At 51.8% G+C, this 16,563-nt stretch overlaps 2 protein-coding genes across 5 annotated transcripts; one reads left to right on the top strand and one right to left on the bottom strand.

Moving 5' to 3' along the window:
* Positions 1-1,280: 1,280 nt before the first annotated feature.
* On the bottom strand, positions 1,281-6,362 carry DEFB124 (defensin beta 124). Its single transcript, XM_032351091.1, has 2 exons — positions 5,603-6,362; positions 1,281-1,622 (listed from the first exon to the last, which is right to left on the bottom strand). Exons 1-2 carry the CDS (start codon positions 5,658-5,660, stop codon positions 1,477-1,479), a joined length of 204 nt encoding a protein of 67 aa, XP_032206982.1. The 5' UTR covers positions 5,661-6,362; the 3' UTR covers positions 1,281-1,476.
* Positions 6,363-7,081: 719 nt separating this feature from the next.
* REM1 (RRAD and GEM like GTPase 1) lies at positions 7,082-16,047 on the top strand. 4 transcript variants are annotated; one of them, XM_032351088.1, is made up of 6 exons: positions 7,082-7,200; positions 7,743-7,878; positions 8,253-8,631; positions 9,726-9,808; positions 13,965-14,166; positions 15,408-16,047. In XM_032351088.1, exons 3-6 carry the CDS (start codon positions 8,292-8,294, stop codon positions 15,644-15,646), a joined length of 864 nt encoding a protein of 287 aa, XP_032206979.1. In that variant the 5' UTR covers positions 7,082-7,200; positions 7,743-7,878; positions 8,253-8,291; the 3' UTR covers positions 15,647-16,047. The 4 variants fall into 4 exon arrangements, with proteins under 4 accessions (XP_032206979.1, XP_032206978.1, XP_032206976.1 ...); XM_032351087.1 differs by having other exon boundaries at positions 7,083-7,200; positions 7,743-7,874; positions 15,446-16,047; XM_032351085.1 differs by having other exon boundaries at positions 7,083-7,200; positions 15,446-16,047.
* The last annotated feature ends 516 nt before the right edge of the window (positions 16,048-16,563 follow it).

The following is a 16,563-nucleotide window of genomic DNA, read 5'->3' as shown; positions in this document are numbered from 1 at the left end:
AAATAAAATAAAATAATTCAGTACTTTCCCCCTGGTTGGTAAAAAGCGGTTACCCAAGATCCTTCCGTATCCCCTCCCTGCTCCTGCAGTCCAGCTGCCTCTGGCACCTTCCCAGGTCCCTTTCATACCAGCAGCTAAAGGGTTAACACAGCAGCTGTCCTCCAAGACTCAGCTCTAGGCCTGAGACTCACTCTCTCCTGATGGTATTTTGAATAGCACCACTCTTCTTAGCCAGACCAAGCAGGGGCCTTTCTCCTACTCCAAGACAACCCTGAACTCCTCTGGAAAGTCTCAAAGAACAGTGGGTGACAGCCCTTCTGTCCTTGGCATTCCCTTCACCTTATTGAACATGCCTGCCCCTTTCTGGGCTCCACCCCAGGAAATGGTGGGTAAACGGGAGGTCTTCCCCAGCTCCCTTCCCCCACCCCCAGGTCCTGTCTACTATCCAGGCAAATACATTCTTCCCAGCCTCCCTGACACCGGAAGCTGCCGGCCCATAGCCATGTGACACAGCTCTAGCCCCTGAGAAGGAGGCAGAAGTCTGCTGGGGATAGTTCCAGGGACAGCGTTTGCTTTCCTGGTAAAAGTGAGAAACTTGCTCAGTTCAACCCTCCCCCTGCTTCCTGCTTTAAACAATGAGCGCTGAAGTTTTGGAGGCCATAGGGGACCCAACAGGATGCTCGCCAGATGTGGTTTCTGCCTAACTCCAGATAAAGCCCCTGCAAGTTGAGATACCTATTTTTCAGCCAGATGTCTTCCTGATGCAGGGTAACTGGCATGTGACTCTGTCAGCCTACCTCCTAGACTGCTCACGTTTTCTCCCGGCCTTCTGGCCTTCCCGTGCCCACGGTTCCCTGGGTCTGGCTGAGGCCCGCTTCTCCCCTCTCTGCTTACCCTGCATAAATGAAAACTGTTGTCCTAAAAGCCTGTGGTCTTTTCCACCTGTCCAGGCCCTTGCAATACTAAAATAGGAGATAAAGGAACCTAGAGAAATCCTTTCGTTCTTGAGGGTGTGCCTTTTAAAATGCCAAAGGATATTAACTCTACCATTATTCATTCTTTCTGGAATTAACTCATTATTATTACTAGCTCACATTGTTACTATTAACTCTAACCTCCTTTTTGCATTCCTTCTATAAGGTCCAATTCTCCTGGTATTATCATTTATCCCCACTGTACGGATGAGAAGACTCAGGATGCTTGTGGAGATTGGGTAATTTTTCCAGAGTTGAAGAGAGCAGAAGGGATTGTATAGGCGGACGTGAAACCATTTACCGAGGTCATTAATACCCACTGGCCCCGGGCGCCTCGCCTCCCTTCACCAACCAACCCTACATCCCGGCCATACCAGGACCTCGTGCACCCCCGTACCCCCAGCACGGGGTGGCCTGGTGGTGAGCAAGCAGCAAAGGAGACAGCCAGCAGCAGGTGTTTATTGGAGAGCAAGGGTGCCAGCCCCAGAACCAGCTCCACATATTAAGGCTTAGAGGCCAGAGGCCTGAATCCATAGGGCAGGCAGCACAGGGAGGCATCTGGGCACATGTGCATGTAGGTTTCTTGCCTTGTACAGTAAGTCCGGCAGGCCCCCTGGCCCTTCCAGCACCGCTTAAATTCACTTCTCCCTAGGCAGAGGAAGACCACAGGTCACAGGGCAGTCCAGGCATTGCAGGTTAGACTGCTGTGCACAGCATTGACCATACATCAGGGGTTAAGCCACAGGTCACAGATAAAACCCCTGACCACAAGCTAAAGCACGGGACCCACATTAGATCACAAGTCTGGTCTTTGTTAGCTCTCCGGTCATTGTGTTGGGTGACTGATTACACAACAGCCCACAGGTCATAACTTAGGCCACAGGACACAAACTCTGACCACAGGTCAAGGGGTTAGATTAGATGGAACAGATTAGACTCCTAGTCACAGGTGAGACAACTAGTTACAAATGAGCCCTCAGATTTCAGTCCAGGTTAGTCCATAGGTCCCAAGTTAGACCACTAGTTATAAGTTAAAAACTGATTTCCTTTTTTTTTTTTTAGATTTTTTTTTTTTTTACTTAGAGAGCAAGTGAGGGGAGGGGCAGAGAGAGATGGAGAGAGACTCTCAAGCAGACTCTGCATTGAGTTTGCAGCCTGACATGGGGCTCGACCTCACACACCCACCCCCTGCTCAGGTACACTCTAAGCACTTTTCATCACAACACTATGCAATTACAGTTGGTCTTATTATGATCCCTGTAATACAAGGTAAGGAAACTGAGGCACAGGAAAGTTAACAAACTTGTCCAAGATTACAGAGACATGAGGAGCAGAACCACGATTCAAACCCAGATAATCAGGCTCTAAAGTCCACACTCATAATCATGACATAAACTCCCTCACACACATAGGGTCCTGTTAAATGTTAGTGGAGGAATTTCTAGCCACGGGCCATGGAAAAGGTAAAGTTTTGGAGGAACGGGTCCTCCTGTACCCCCTCTAAGGGCCTTTGGTCACAGCCTGAGGCATCGCCTTTGTTTATTCATTCAACAAACCTGGGACATTGGGAATACCACAATGAACAAGATGGGCCAAGGTCCATGCCCTCAAGGAGCTTCTAGAAGGAAAGGCAATTAATACCCTAGCGAATAAATACAATCACTAGAACTGTGGAAAGCATCCTGAAGGAAACCACCAGGATGTGGTGATGGCCAGTTAGGACAGGTGTGCAAATGTGAGGAGAGAGGCAGGCTCAGGCAGACCTTTCTGTCCAGCAGTATTTCTAGGCATGTGACCCAGGTGGGCAGAGAGCAGCTCTGAAGAACTGGGCTGAGCAGGAGCTGGAGGGGAAAGGCTTCCCTCTCTCTTCCTCGATTAAAAGAGATCCCATGGCGGCGCCTGGGGAGCTCAGTCAGTTGGGCGTCTGACTCTTGATTTTAGCTCCGGTCATGATCCCTGCATTGGGCTTTGGACTCAGTGGGGAGTCCGCTTGGGGTTCTCTCTCTGCCTCTCTCTCTCTACCTTTCCCCACCATGTTATCTCTCTCTGTCTCTCTCTCTTTCTCTCTCAAATAAATAATTTCTTACAGAGAGAGAGAGAGAGATCCCACAGAACCCTCCCAATGGACCAACCCATGGGTGTTATTCTGCCCCATTGTCCAGCCATCCTTCCATTCTGCCAAGGTAGAGAATCTTAGAATGAGATGGACCTGGCCTCAAAATCTCTACAAGGTAGAGGATCCACCCTCTGAAGAACCTAACCACTACAGTATAGCGGTTAGTGGACGGCGTGAATCCAGTTCAGATCCAAATCCCAGCTCTGCCAGTTCCCCACTGAGTGACCTTGGCCTCAGATCCCTCCTCTGTGGAACTTCCCCCCTTTCAGGGGCAGCTCTACGGACTTTCATCATTCTAGCACAGTGCCTGGCCCATAGTAAACACCCCACACATGGCAAGCGAGATTATCGGAATGACAGTGTAGAGGGCAGAGCAACTGCAGCCCATTCGCCACCAAGCCTCTCCTTGCTAGGTCAGGACAGGAAGCGAGTTACCCAGCATTTCCCAGCCAGTCAGTGGGGGGTTCCAGAACCCAAGACTCTGACTCCCAGGTGAGGGCAGTTCCTATAACTACTCTTAACACATCATCACATTTCGACCTTCTGATGACCTGGAGACCCAGAGTTGCTATTTTCTCCTACATGATCTGTACCTCCTGCCCTGCTCATCTCTTTGACTTCGTCTTCTCTCCTGGTGTACTCCCACTCCAGCCATATGGGTCTCCTCAAGGCTCCTCAGGCACATTGGGCACCTTCCTGCCTCCTGGTGCCTGAGAAGATCTTAATATTCTCACCGCAGTCAAATCTCTGCTCAAAAACGACCTTACAGTGCGCCTGGGTGGCTCAGTGGGTTAAGCCGCTGCCTTCGGCTCAGGTCATGATCTCAGGGTCCTGGGATCGAGCCCCGCATCGGGCTCTCTGCTCAGCAGGGAGCCTGCTTCCTCCTCTCTCTCTCTGCCTGCTTGTCATCTCTCTCTGTCAAATAAATAAATAAAATCTTTAAAAAAAAAAAAAAAACGACCTTACAGGGGCACCTGGGTGGCTCAGTGGGTTAAAGCCTCTGCCTTCAGCTCAGGTCATGATCCCAGGGTTCTGGGATCGAGCCCCACGTAGTGCTCTCTGCTCAGTGGGTAGCCTGCTTCCCTCTCCCTCTCTGCCTGCCTCTCTGCGTACTTGTGATCTCTGTCTGTCAAGTAAATAAATAAAATCTTAAAAAAAAAAAAAAAAGAAATGGTGAAGATACCTGAGACTGACTTCGTGATAGTTCACTAAAACCAAGCTGGTTCACGGTGACAATTGTTGAGATTGGGTGAAGGTACACCGGGGTTTGTTATACTATTTTTAAATTTATGTTTGGTATTTTCTAAAATGAAAAGGTTTCTTTTAAAAATACCATTACAGGGGTGCCGGGGTGGCTCAGTGGGTTAAAGCCTCTGCTTTCGCCTCAGGCCATGATCCCAGGGTCCTGGGATCGAGCCCCGCATCGGGCTCTCTGCTCGGCAGGGAGCCTGCTTCCTCCCCTTTCTCTCTGCCTGCCTCTCTGCCTACTTGTGATTTCTGTCAGGTAAATAAATAAAATCTTTAAAAAAAAAAATACCATTACAGGGGCACCTGGGTGGCTCAGTGGATTAAGCCACTGCCTTCAGCTCAGGTCATGATCTCAGAGTCCTGGAATCAAGCCCCGCATCGGGCTCTCTGCTTGTCGGGGATCCTGCTTTCCCCTCTCTCTCTGTCTGACTCTCTGCCTACCTGTGATCTCTCTCTCTGTCGAACAAATAAGTAAAATCTTTCAAAAAAATAATAAAATAAAAATACCATTACAGGGGCGCCTGGGTGGCTCAGTGGGTTAAAGCCTCTCCTTTGGCTCCAGTCATGATCCCGGGGTCCTGGGATCGAGCCCCACATCAGACTCTCTGCTCAGCGGGGAGCCTGCTTCCTCCTCTCTCTCTGTCTGCCTACTTGTGATCTCTATCTGACAAATAAATAAAATCTTTTAAAAATAAATAAATAAATAACACCATTACATTATTCTCTACATTTGCATTTTAAAAAGACTCACCTTGTTCTTTATATTAATCTCTCTACATTCATGTAAATTTCAAGTTGCTCAGAATAAAAAATACACAGGGCCTCCCTTGACCATCCCCATCGGCTCTCCCATCCATACCTCCCCCCACCCCAAGCACACACCACACTGACCCCTGGCTCTGCTTCTATTCTGAACACTTACCACCACCTGATATATCATGTGTTTATTTGGTTCTTTTCTGTCTAAAATACCAGCACCATGAAAGCAAAGACCTTGTTTTCTTTCCCTGACAGATCCCCAACAGCTGTCATGGTGTCAACCCAAAGTAAATATTCTTCAAAAAATATTTGTTGCATGAACCCCACTTTAAGGATTAAGAAACTGAGGTGCAGACTGATTTAGGAAGTTGCCCTAAGGGGCCCAGCAGGTAAGAGGTGGGACCAGAACACAAACACTGGTCTAGGCCTCCTCTATCCCCCAGAACCTTGGAGGCTATTACACACACACACACACACACACACACACACACACACACACACTTACCTGGAGGCAGATGACTCAGGGCCAGGAGAGCCACAATGAGCAGCAGCAGCTGTGTCATGACCACAGAGAACACCAGAGGAACCAGGCATACTGAGCACTGCTGCCTGCGGCCCAGCCTTTATCAGGCTGCACATCAAGGCTGGAGTGTGGGCAACCGGAGGCCTGAGTGGGAGGCTGAGGCTCTGTGAGCCCAAGGATGTAGCTGGATCTCAGCCAGCTCTGCGGCAAACTGCTCAGCCACATGGTGAATGAGCGGCTGAGCGGCCGAGCTGGAACTAGAAGCTAAGTTGCCCGACAAGACACCAGTCACAGTCCATCTTGTAGGAAAGGGATGCTCAGAAGGCCAAACCACAGAAGGAGGCCAGGCGTGAGGGGGTACAGTGTCTGCCCCGAGCCCTGCGGGGGCTGAGCTAATCTACAGGCCTGCTCTGGGAGTTGCTCTGAGCTGGACACCTGGATCCCCTCAGCCATGACAATGAACCCCACGCACAGGTACAGCCTGGTCTGCAAGGGCCCACATACAAGCCCGCCCCAGTCCTTCGAGACCTCAAAGGAAGCACCCTGCTCAAAGAGCCTGGATCCTGGTCCCTCAGATAGCCAGAATCACCAGTTCCCTACAGCCAACTGCCCTACTCTATCACAATGTGTCTCTCCTCCTCCAAGTGCCTAAGAAGAATTATTTTTAAAGCCATGGGTGGTGATGAAAAGGGACAGTCGGCTGAGAGGCAGAATCCTGAACGGCCCCCCAGGTAAGCTTCAGTGTAATCATCCTTCTAGTGTTGTGCAGGAATTAAATGAGGTAATAATCGAGGCAAAGTGCTCAAATCATACCAGTCACAGCCCAAAGGTCCAGTTAATATTCATCAGGGAGGGGACAGGCTTTCTTCCAGGCACAGGACCGCCTCTTGCATAAAGAGTGCTTAACCTAGAACTTGGTGAATGAACGAATGGAATGCCAAAATCAGATATCCAGAAGTCTTCAGTGCAGACTTCCTAGGCTCCCTCCTCCCATCTCCCCAGATTAATTCTCCATCGAAAGTTGAGTTTCTCAAAATGGGGTCCATGAACTCTGCAAGATCACTGGGTATTTGTTTAATAAGCAGATTCCTGAATATGCAATTGTTTAATATGCAGATTCCCCCAGAACGGGCTGAATCCGCCTCTCCTGAAGGGTGAGACCTCAGAATCACATTCAGCAAACTCCCCAGGTAGATTCTGCGAGGACTAAAGTTGGCGCGCCCCGTCGCTGGCGTGGATACAGAGGGGGTCTACACCCAGGAATTTAGAAATCCCTTCTTTCCTCTCTCTCGCCCCCCAGCCCAACCCTGCCACCACCACCCCCAGGAGAAAGCTTTGCAGCAGTGGGTCAACTGAGCTCTGCGGAAAGTCGAGAAGTCGATGGGCGGCAGAGGCCTCGGGGCGGGGACCCCAGGGCTGCCCTGACGGGGCGGGGCTGGACGGGGCGGGGTCGCGGCTCCTCCTCCGGCCCCGGCGGCTGGGCGGGACCGGCCCGAGGGGCTGCGCGCCGAGGCGGTGGTGCAGCCGGCAGCACCCGGCAGCTGCGGCAGCCGGGGACCCTGGACCCCTCCCCACGCGAGGTAAAGGCCCGCGCAGCCCGCCGCCAACTTAGTCAAGTTGGAGCGGAGTTCGCCAGGCGTCTGACTGGGGGGCGGTGGGCGGGGGGAGGCTCTGCGGCGCAGGCAGGGGCGAGGGAGGCCTCGAACCCGCGTCCTGGGGTAAGGGTCCTCCGGCCTGGGGCCTGGTGGGTTGGAGAGCCTCGGACAAGGAGCCCTCCCGGGATCAGGAGACTCACACCCAGGACCCGGAGCAGGGGAAGCTCGGACTCAGACTCCAGGAATGGCACATGCGCCCCTGGGCCCTGTAGGGTCCCTTCCCCGCCTCTCTCCAGGACCCTGTCCTATCACCGAAACTGGGTCCCCGCAGCCTCGAAACCCCCACCCCCCAACAGCCGCTGGAGGCCGTCGCGCCAGCCTCTCCTGAATTTTTCACGTAGGGGGCGGGCCGAACACGCCGTTCCCATGGCACCAGGGCGCTCGGGTTACAGCCGAGGGAACCCCCAGACTCCCCTCGCCCTTCGCCCTTCGGAATACCACCCCACTCCATCCTGCCTCTTCCTCAGCTCAGCCCTCAGGAGATGGGGCAGCGGAAGGGAACCCCCCAGGGGCCCTCAACCCTCCAACCCCGATCTGAACCTTGGAGAAGAGAACTGTGGGGAAGGGGAGGACCGGGCAATTAAAGCGACTTTCGGAACGTAGGTCCCATGTTCCAAATGAGAGGGGCATGTCTGTGTACACAGGTGTGTGCGTGCTTGTGTGGGCATACCACCTCGCTGCTGCCCCTCTGTCTGTCTCCGTCTGTGTGTCCTGGGGCTTGGAGTCATCCTCAAGGCGTAGAAAGTGACCTGTGGGTGTGCAAGCGTGTGCTCGTAGCTTGCACACTCACATGTCCCAGCCTGACCCAGGTTTACTCTGGCCCCAAAGCCAGGAAGCCCCCACCCCAAGGAGCTCCACCCCAAGGAGCTCCTCCTCCTGTCATTTGAACAAGAGAAGGTTTGGAGGAAGTCCTCTTTGGGAGCTCATCTGGACCCTGCAGTGCCTGGTTCACTACCATTCTTGCTTCTTGCTTACAGAAGGAAGGAAGGAAGGAACAAAGCCCCTCCCACCCAAGGATGACACTAAACACCCAGCAAGACACAAAGACCCCCCTGCGTCGGCGAGCCAGCACGCCACTGACCCTGTCCCCCCGGGGCCACCAGCCTGGCCTCCTGTGTGCAGCACCTTCCACAAAATCCCAGCATCCCCGGCTGGGCCAGTCAGCCTCCCTCAATCCTCCCACCCGACAACCTTCGCCTGCCCCCAATGGTTGGTCCTCTGAATCCAGTGACTCCGAAGGCTCCTGGGAGGCCCTCTACCGCGTGGTGCTGCTTGGAGACCCTGGTGTAGGGAAGACCAGCCTGGCCAGCCTCTTTGCCGGGAAGCAAGAGCGGGACCTCCATGAACAGCTGGGAGGTAGGGACCCTGTGGGCCGGGTTGGGATGTGGCCAAAGGAGTGAAAGGCCTGTCGTCAGGGGCACAGGGCTGCCGAGAAGAGTTGTGCAACTCACGCACAGCTCAACTTGAAAGGGCATCATTCACATAGACTATGAAGTGAATGGTCCCTACACACACCCCCACAAGACAGTGCAGTGCACAGTCCGCACAATGGTCCATAGGAGGGAAATGCCTTGAATAGTCAGAAGGTTGCCCATTTCTCATGGATGAGGTATATGATTAATTTCCATGTCATAAGGGAAGCAATTCTGAGTTCCATGAATCTCAGATGGAAAGAAATAGCAGGCTTGCACCCCACTCAGAAACTCCCAGCCCTAACTTCCACTGATTCGCAGATCTTCCTAGCCCCACAGACAACCATCCAAGGCTACCACAACCTACAGCAAAACTAAGATCCTGCCCCAAATGAAGACTCCCCAGGTTCCCTTATTCCCAAGAGATGCAGTGAGCAGAGAGGGTCAGGGACCCCAGGATGACGGGAGACAGAGACAGGACAGAAGAAATGAAAAAGGGTTCCTACAGGACCGGCTGAGAGGACACAGGCTGAGAGCAGAGGGAGGTTGGTTAAAAGCAAAAAGAAAGTGGGGACACTCTGGCCAGGCCCCTTCTCTAGCCTTGACCCCTCTGAGTGTGAGAGCCCTAGATGAGAGGTGTACATATTTACTTGCAGGTGTGACAAATGGGGAGACTGAGGCCCGAAGAGGGTAATGTGACCTGCCCAAAGCATACACTAAGTTAGGGACAGAGAGAGACTGGGAGAATTCCCAGCCCAGCTTTAACCCCACCATCCCATGCGCATCAATCAACCAAACTGGCAAAAGCTTTTTCAGCCCCTACTACACGCCATATATGATGCTGGGAGCTGGGGAGACATGGGCTCCTCGTGGAGCTTCTTGACCTATCAGGAGAGACAAGTGTGGAGCAAACAAGTGTGGAGCACAAGTGGGGCGGCGGGGGGGGGGGGGGCACTGTAACCAGAAAGGGAACTAGAGGGGCCACCTTCCCCACGCCTGCCCCTCCTCCCTGAGATCTGGCTCTTTCCTCGATTGCAGATGATGTGTACGAGAGGACCCTCACGGTGGATGGAGAGGATACCACACTCGTGGTCATGGACACCTGGGAGGCTGAGAAACGGGTAAGCAGGACTTGAGGGGAGGGATGCTGAGCTTGGTACCAGACTCCTGTCCCCTCCTAGGACACGAAACAGTAGGGACAGGGCGAGGCCATCCTCAGCAGCCCCCAAAACCCACAGCTTCCAAGCGGCCTTTGCAGCAAAGGCAGAAGAACCTCATGACCCCAAGTCCTTTTCTTACTCTACTGATCCCCTCTGCAGCCATCCCAGGAGGTGCAAACACCTCCACCTCGTCTTCAGCACCCTCATCCCACTGCCCCCCTACACGCACGGTGCAGAGGAACACTGCATTTAGCACCAAAATGCCTGAAGGTAACCCCCTACACCTACACCTTTCTCTTCCTTACCAGTCGTGTGACTTTGTGCAACTGACTCACCACCCTCAGTTTTCCCACCTGATAAATGGGTTAATCATTCCTGCCTGCCTTACCAGCTGGTTTTGTTTTTTTTTTTTAAGTTCTTAACCAATTTCACAGCGGTGACCACAGTTTGGAGCATGCAGCAATGCTGAACATAGGTGAAGAAATGTAAATTATGATCATTCTTATTCCTCATAACTTGGTAGCTAGTAAGGAAGGAAACCAAAGGATGTCCTCCCCTACTGGGTTCCAGAGTAGGAAGAAAACAACAGGCAGGGAGGGATATGCCCCTTGTTACTCTTTTCTTACCTTGTTTGAGTTTTCCTTTGTCTTGCTATACAGATAATACATGCTTATTGTAGAACTTTGAAGAAATACAACCAAGCAGAGAGAAAGATATAAAAATCACCTGGGAGCCTATCTCCATAAAGGGTAGGCCCCGCCCCTAACATGCTGGGAGGCCACGCCTATAGGGTGGGGCTTAGGAGGGCACTGTCCGGTGATTGACAAGAATGGCTGAGAGCTCCAGTGATAGGCGGGAAGGATAGGAAAGATGCTAAGAGTCTGATTCCTTTCCACGAGGATAAAAGGACACTCAGCTCCAAATGAGCATGATAACGATGATGATGGTCCTCCTAGCAGCCAGTGACATTTATGGAGTACCCTTCAAGTGTCAGCCCCTGTGCTAAGCGCTGGATATATGTATTAAGACGTTCAGTCAAAACAAATACAATAGGTGAGTATTCTGATCCCCTCCTGCTGACGAGGAAATCAAAGCTCAGAGAGCAAGTGAGATTCGAACCCAGATCTATATGCCTCCGATCCTGTACTCTTATGCACCAGGACTGTCCCTCTTCATCCTCTCTGGGTACATCACCTTCTGAGCCTTCAGCTAGGGTTTTAGTCCTTCACTCATTCATTCACCAAGAAACACTGGCTGAGTATGAATCATGGGCCAGGACACTGAAGACCCAGCAGTGAGTAGGACAGACATGTCGCTTGGCCTCGTGGAGGTCACAGGCTGCTGAGGGGCGAGGGGGTCACTTTTTGAATGCAGTTGAAAATCCAGTGGGCAGAGTCCAGTGAATTAAGGAAAGTGATCAGCCTGGGAGTCCGATTTGGGAGACCAGGGAGGAAGAGTACTGGAACTGGAATTCTGTGCCCAGCTGGCTTTATGGACTTGAGAATGTTTTCTCTTCTCCTTTGGCCCTTGGACTTCCTACAAGCAAAATGGGGAAACTGAACCAATTTCCCTGACTGGTGATGGTGGAGGCAATTTCCGTAGAGGGTCCGTGCAGTAGCGGTGCCACCAGAATAAGCATCCATCCTTTCGATAGATGGGCCCCTTTGGTGTCAGAGAGGCAGGATCTTCGGGTACCTGGTGGCTCAGTCGTTAAGCGTCTGCCTTCGGCTCAGATCATGATCCCAAGGTCCTGGGATCAAGCCCCACATCGGGCTCCCTTCTCCCTCTCCCACTCCCCCTGCTTATGTTCCCTCTCTCGCTCTCTCTCGCTCTCTGTCAAATAAATAAATAAAATCTTTATAAAAAAAAAAAGAGAGAGAGAGTCAGGATCTGCAGTAGTGCCCTAGCTGGCCTGACCATCAGGGTCACCTGGAGAATATAAAAAAATCAAATATCTGGGGCACCTGGGTGATTCAGTCGGTTAAGCGCCAGACTCTTGATTTTAGCTCAGGTCACGATCTCATGGGATGTGAGATGGAGCCCCATAGGGCTTCAGGCTCAGCGGGGAGTCTGCTTGAGATTCTTTCCCTCTCCCTGTGCTCCTCCTCCCCCCAACTCGCATGCTCCCTCACTTTCTCTCTCAAATAAATAAATAACCTTTTTAAAAAATTAAATTCTCAGGTCTCACCCCCAGACCTAATGAATAAGAACCTACAAAAATGGGGTCCTGTAACCTATATTTCTAATCACACCCCCCCCCGAGTTCTACCCACAGATCCATGTTCCAATGGGCTTCTGTGATCCTAACACAGCAAATCCTTCATAAACATCTGTGCAATGAATCAATGAATGCTTAAGCCACACACTTTCTTTCTACAGATGGGGAAACTGTACAGATAGGGAAACCCTACAGATAGGGAAACTACAGATAGGGAAAAAGACGCAGAGGGAGGAAGGAACCTGTAAGATAGTAAGATAAGAACTCACATCTTACTCACCTAGTAAGATAAAGAACTCAACATCCATCTGACTCAGCCCATGGTTATTTGGCCTGGGGAAGGGTCAGCCAGGCTGTGGAGAACTTAATCTCTTTGACAGTGTGTTGACCATTGATCTGATGCTTTCCTACTCAACCGTCTTACTGGGTTATCAGAAAATTCTTCTGGCTTCTTGCCCCCTCAAAAACAGTGCCTCTGCCACACTCGGTATTTCCTACCCCTGGTCTACTGTCCTCTCCTGTTCATTCCCTCAAACCCTACTCCCCAGGTCCACTCTTATGCCCTCCCCACACTGTACCAGGTTGAGTTCTTCTGACCTCCTCCCGTCATCCCCCATGGCTCCTCCAGCCACGTGCTCCTGCCTCTTAATGCTACTTATCACAGGGCATCAAAATTCTTGACTTCTAGGGCCTCCCTTCCAGCCCATGAGCTTTTGGAAGATAGGAACGGTGTCTTACTAAACACTTGTAAAGTTGTCACCCAGCTGGTCCAGTCTCAGCATGCTGTCCCTGACAAAAGACTGCCACCCAAAACAGCATATCAAAATTGCTCCAGTTCTCCCCTTCCTTGTCAAAGAACTTGCAAGGACTCTGCTTCTTAAATACTCCACCTTGGGGCACCTGGCTGGCTCAGTCATTAAGTGGCTGCCTTTGGCTCAGGTCATGATCCCAGCGTCCTGGGATTGAGTCCCTGCTCATTGGGAAACCTGCTTCTCTGTCTTCCCCTCCCCCTGCTTATGTTCCTGCTTTCGCTGCCTCTCTCTGTGTCAAATAAATAAATAAAATCTTAACAGGAAAAAAAAAAAAAAAAAACCGCCTCTCCCACCCCTTCCCTTACATTCCACAGTTGCTCCTCCACTTCTCTGTTCAACACTGGCCTGGAAAATGCCTCCCCTTGAAATCAGCCTCCCTTCTCACTTCTCTCCCTTCCTTTTGCCTCTCTTTTTAAAAGATTTTGTTTGGGTGAGGCTCTGTGGCTTAGTTGGTTAAAGCGCCTGTCTAGTAAAAGATTTTGTTTGGTTATTTATGTGTTTATTCATTTAGAGACGTAGTGAGTGGGGGAGGGGCAGAGGGAAAGGGAGGAAGAATCTCAAGCAGACTCCGCACTGAGCATGAAGCCTAATGTGTGCCTTGACCCCATAACCCCGAGACCATGACCTGAGCCAAAATCAAGAGTCAGATGCTTAACCCACCGAGCCACCCAGGCGCCCCCACTTTGTCTCTTAATTGGACTGCAGAAGGCCACAAGAACTGTCTAGCAAGGCTGAACCCTTCTCAGAAACCAGACAGAAGAGCTGAACCCTCCTTAGCGGGAAGGGGAAACCAAGAAATCTTTTGACTCCAGTGCCTGGCCTCCAGAAGCAATCAATGAATGAGAAAATGTAGTGAGGTATTATTAGCCCAGCTTTCCATACAGAGAAACCAAGGCTCAGAGAGGACTAGTGGTTTACCCAAGGTGACACAGAATAATGGCAGAATTTGTCCCCCAGACCTGTCTAGAGTAAAACCTCAGCCCCAGCGCCCCCATCAGACCATTCCAGCCCCACCTTTCTCAGCCAGGGCGCTCTGGCTGAGAGGTAGGTACCCTTGGAGAATGGGCCTGGGGTCACTCTGTTGCAGGATGAAAGCTGGAGCCAGGATTCGTGCTTGGAGATGGGCAGCGCCTATGTCATTGTGTACTCCATCGCGGACAGAGGCAGCTTCGAGAGTGCCTCTGAGCTCCGCATTCAGCTGCGGCGCACACATCAAGCAGACCACGTGCCTATCATCCTGGTGGGCAACAAGGCTGACCTGGCACGCTGCCGGGAAGTCTCCGTGGAAGGTGAGCCCTCCACTCCACCCTCCTTCCCCAGCTTCCTCTCAATCTGCTGTCACTGCTCCTCCTCCTGTGCCCTCCATCTCAGGGATTGTCACCCCACCCTCGCCCCCATCACGCATCTACATGCCTAAGCCTGAAAGCTAGGAACTATTCTTGCTTCCTCTCCCACTCCCCCAAACCAGCCTCCAAATCCTGTCAGGTCCACCGCCCTTAACCCCTCGTTCCCTTCCCCCTGTGCTCACAATCTCTGCCCCATCCTGGCATCTCCACCTTAGCCTGGGTCAGCCCCTGTACTTCTCTCTCCCCGTTCAATCCTTTCTCCTTACCAGCTGTCAAGAGTTTTCTAAAACCATATCTGACATTGTCACTCCTTTGCTTTAGTCACTAATTTGCTTAAAAATTCCCCTATGGAAAAAAAAAAAAAATTCCCCTATGGTTCTCCCATGCCCTTAGTCAGAGATACTATCCACCAGGCATGATAGGCCCGGTGCCTATAAGCTCTCCAAAGGCTTACATCTGGGGTCTGAAACAATTATTAGCTCCAAAACACCGTGAGAAAGTTACAAATTAAAATTTCACAAAACTTTAATCATCTCCAATATACAATATTGTGGCAGCTGACAACTACAAACCAAAACGTTTAGTTACAGATAATTTGTACTCAAAGTGGGGTAGGGAATATTTCAATATGTTTCATAATATCGTATGGGACCCCAGAAAGATCTCAAAATGGCCCTTCTTGCGGGGCCAAATCTAAAAATGAAGGAAACTGAGAGCCAGAGCATATAAGCCAGTTCCACGGGGTCACCAGCATCTAAGGACTAGAACCCAGGCCCCTGTCTCCCAGCCTAATGGCTTTCTGAAGATGGAAGACCATATGCTTTGTGAGCAGACAGCCCCATACTCCCCAGCATAATCCCCAGGAGATTTTGTAAAACTCTGGTTCACCGACCTCATCCCAAACCTACCGAATCAGATCTTGACGGTGGGTTCAGGAATCTGCATTTTAACAAGCTCCCCCAGATAACCCTGATGCACAACTCAGACCCCTTACCTGGCCTTCAAGCCCCTTCCCAGCCTGTCTTCCCAGCCTCATTCTGCTCCCAGTATCAGTCACTAGCCTGTGAACTAACTCCTCAGAGCCAGGTCTCATTTACCTCCAACTCCCCTGGTACCCAGCACAAAGTAGGACCAAAAGAAAAAGCGCTTAGCTTGAGACTAAACACAACTCTTCCTACCTTTATGTCCCCCTCTACCTGGCCCGCCTGACCCCGCCCCTCAGAGGGCCGCGCCTGCGCAGTGGTGTTCGACTGCAAATTCATCGAGACATCGGCCACGCTGCAGCACAACGTGGCCGAGCTCTTCGAGGGCGTGGTGCGCCAATTGCGCTTGCGCCGCCGGGACAGCGCGGCCCCCGAGACATCAGCCCCTAGAAGGCGGGCGAGCCTGGGCCAGCGGGCTCGTCGCTTCCTGGCCCGCCTGACGGCCCGCAGCGCCAGCCGTCGGGCACTCAAGGCCCGCTCCAAGTCTTGCCACAACCTGGCGGTGCTCTGAAGCCGCGTGCCCCTCGCCCCAAGGGCTAGCGGAACACTGGGCCGCAATCTGAGCTCCACCGATGCCATCGAGAGGCCACGACGTAGTTGCCTGGAGTCTGCACAGTGGGCGGTGCCTGCCCGCTGCCCCGAGGGCTGGAGCATCTCCCCTAGCCGCAGCTTCAGGCACCCCTCCGCCCGGGGAAGCAGTTGACAGACTATGGGACCGAAGCCTCAAAGTGGACACAGAGTAGGTTTTTGTTTTTGTTTTTATGCGCCGCAAGCCTTTTTGTAAAAATCTTTGTCCCTGGGCTCTGGCCAACTCCCCATAATAAACCAGACCAGAAGGGTATCCAGTCTGAATGCCCAGACCTCTTCTTTTGGGCTCTTCCAGGCATCTCCACGTCCCACTGTCCCATCTACACTGGCTGCAGACTGGGTTAGCCTGCTGACCTGGATTCAAGGTCAGTCAATCAAATCACTGGACGGGTTGCATGTTCAGGCCTTTCTCCCAACCACTGGGCATGGCCCCTGGCGCCAGTCTTTGTGGGAGACCCAGTGGTGCACAGACAACCACAATTCATTGTGATGGCCTCCTATTCTTTTCATCAACCCATTTCTTAGATTATAGGTTCATAAAATCTTATTTGGAAGGAATCTCAGCATTCATCCTCACAATAGAGTAGCTCTTGTTTGTTAGGAGCTGTGGTTTAAGCTGTCACAACTAGTAACTAGTCTTCACAAACCCTGTGTACTAATTAGAAAATTAGAGGCACAGGATGGTGACGGTTCATACTCAAGATCATAGAGCTACTATAAGGGAAGTTGTCAGGATTCCAGCCCCGGCTTGTCAGGCTGGAGTCTGTGC

Source organism: Mustela erminea, chromosome 7 (assembly GCF_009829155.1).
Source record: "Mustela erminea isolate mMusErm1 chromosome 7, mMusErm1.Pri, whole genome shotgun sequence".
NCBI classification, from domain to species: domain Eukaryota; kingdom Metazoa; phylum Chordata; class Mammalia; order Carnivora; family Mustelidae; genus Mustela; species Mustela erminea.
This window is presented reverse-complemented; position numbering and strand designations above follow the sequence as displayed.